At 47.4% G+C, this 2,252-nt stretch overlaps 1 protein-coding gene across 1 annotated transcript in view; it reads right to left on the bottom strand.

The window, feature by feature from the left end:
* PTH1R (parathyroid hormone 1 receptor) overlaps positions 1–2,252 on the bottom strand; it is a gene marked incomplete at its 5' end in the record, with an annotated part of 55,147 nt that overhangs the window by 2,329 nt on the left and 50,566 nt on the right. Inside the window, one exon of the mRNA XM_010142309.1 lies at positions 941–1,082. Coding sequence (XP_010140611.1) covers positions 941–1,082 — 142 coding nt within the window. The remainder of the gene's footprint in view (positions 1–940; positions 1,083–2,252) is intronic.

The raw sequence follows: 2,252 nt of genomic DNA, 5'->3' as shown, positions 1-2,252 counted from the left end.
GAGTGCCCATGGCTGGAGGGGTTTCCCAGCCGTGTGGAGGGGGGGCTGAGGGCCAGGGGGCAGGGGGGACCTGGGAGTGCTGGGGGAATGCTGGGACTTGGTGAGCTTTTCCAACCAAAACAATTCTGTGATTCTGTGATTTGGTAGCACATGAGACACATAAACACAGAACATTTCCCTGCAGACTATTATGAAGTAAATAGACTATATAAGCCCTGTAGGTCACGGTTCAGCTAACAGATCTGTTTGCACCCCCAAATCTTTTGCAAAGGTTCTGAGATGGTGATGGGTGCTTGGGAAGCTGGTGGGGTTACCTCACTGGAGGTGTTTAGAAAGTTATTGGATAAACCTTTCCAGTGTTTTACATGTAGCTGGTCCTGCTGCAGGAAGAGAGGATGCAAGGTGGTCATGCTGGTCAATCATGTCGTTAGGTAGCAGCATGCGAGCCACAAGTTAATCTCTGGGAAGGGTGTGCAGTGACAGTCAAACACTGCTCTGCTTGGAGAGAGCTGTGTATTCTTGATGCTGTGTCTTATACAGGACCAGTCTATAACTGAACCTCCCTTTTGCCCAGACCTAGAGCTGAGGAATCCATTCACAGGTCTGAAAGACAGCTTGGGACAAGCAAGTTGAAACAACATGTCTCTGTGGATCTCTACTGGCTTATGTCTAACCTGGATCTAAAGGGATTTATTTTGTGAGGCAAGTTATCTTTCAACTGGATCATTTTTTTTTTGTTGGACACACCGAGCCTTTATACACTGTGTTTTGCAAATATAAAACATACTTGATGCTAAAAGACCATCAAATCACCTTGGAAATGAAATCTGGTGTATTGTAAAAACAGCCTTGCTTCCAAAGACAGCCCTGCACTCAAAATTCCCTCCCCTTCCCACCAAAATCCTCATCGTTTTCCCCCGTAGTTTAACAGATACAATACCTGGAAAGAGTTGAACAGCATTTCATAGTGCATTTGAACTTGCCAAAGAATCCCTGACACATCTGTGTATGGCATAGCCATGAAAACAATATAGTGAACGCCAAACAGCGGCATAAGGACGAGGGTAGATTTCAGCAGCTTCCTGTGGCAATAGGGAGAGAGACACAGAGGAAATTAGTGGATGGAGTGAACCTCCCAGCCATGCACATTCACCTCATGCCTTGGACACAAGTTGCATGTAATTTTGTTCCTGCTTATGTGTCCCCTGTGCTAGGCTTGAATATTTTATATTTACATAGAGACTGTGTCCACCTGCAGTTTCAAACTTGCTTCTCTTCTGGCGTGTGACACAACCCAGTCCATCCTCCAGCATGTCTTGATGTGCTAGTGTAACACTCTCCACATGCCTGTCCCCACATGATGCTGCTGTAGCTAGTGGAGTTGAAGACACTGAGACGTCTTTTTCAGTCTCAGACTATCCCCAGGTTTGGGACAGGATCATGGGTAGAGGGTGGAAGGGTGAGTGGAAAGAAATGTGCGCTGCTGCTTCCAAACCTCCGGCACTAGATCCCTCTGTCCCTAAATCCCTCTGTCCCGTCGGCTTACAACGACTGGACAGGGTCTTATACAACCCCCAGTAGCTGACACTGCTTGAGCAGGGAGGGTGGACTAGATGACCTCCAAAGGTTCCTTCCAGCTTCAACCGTTCTGTGATTCAGCCTGCTTATTGAGACCAGACATGAAGGTCTACCCCGGGTTAGTGCCTCTGGTACAACAGGCAGGGCTGGCAGAGAGGGGAGTGCGTCTAGGAGCAGAATTACTCTAGATATCAAGGGGAAAAGGACAGTGCACCATGCGGTGAGCAAAGAAACACTCTTAGGAGGTGCTTTGACTGCAGTATCACTTGGAAAGCCCCTTCTAAAGCAGCAGCTCCATCCTAGCAGGGGACCTCTGTTGGGGGCTATGCACAATACAACCCTGAGCACTTGGCTGGGTTTGCTCCTGAGGGAACCAGCCTTGCCTGGAAGTGATATTAATTGAAGGATTAAACCTCCTGCCAAGAGTTACAGCAAGTCATCAAGTGCAGGCAATTATTGAGAAGGTCAGACATCACTACCAGAAAGACCTGGTTCCTCCTCTGTCCAGCAACTGGAAACCACGGAGGGAATTTAACACATTAAAAGGAGAAGGCCCCATCCAAACCATAATTAATAGTGAGCTTCAGCCAGAGAGAAATAAATAAACAGATAAATCAGAGCCCTGACAGGGCAGCAAAGAAAAATGGAGAGGTGTTTTCCTGCCAAATCTCATT

The sequence above is a fragment of the Buceros rhinoceros genome, unplaced genomic scaffold (genome assembly GCF_000710305.1).
Source record: "Buceros rhinoceros silvestris isolate BGI_N320 unplaced genomic scaffold, ASM71030v1 scaffold1438, whole genome shotgun sequence".
Classification (NCBI taxonomy): Eukaryota; Metazoa; Chordata; class Aves; order Bucerotiformes; family Bucerotidae; genus Buceros; species Buceros rhinoceros.
This window is presented reverse-complemented; position numbering and strand designations above follow the sequence as displayed.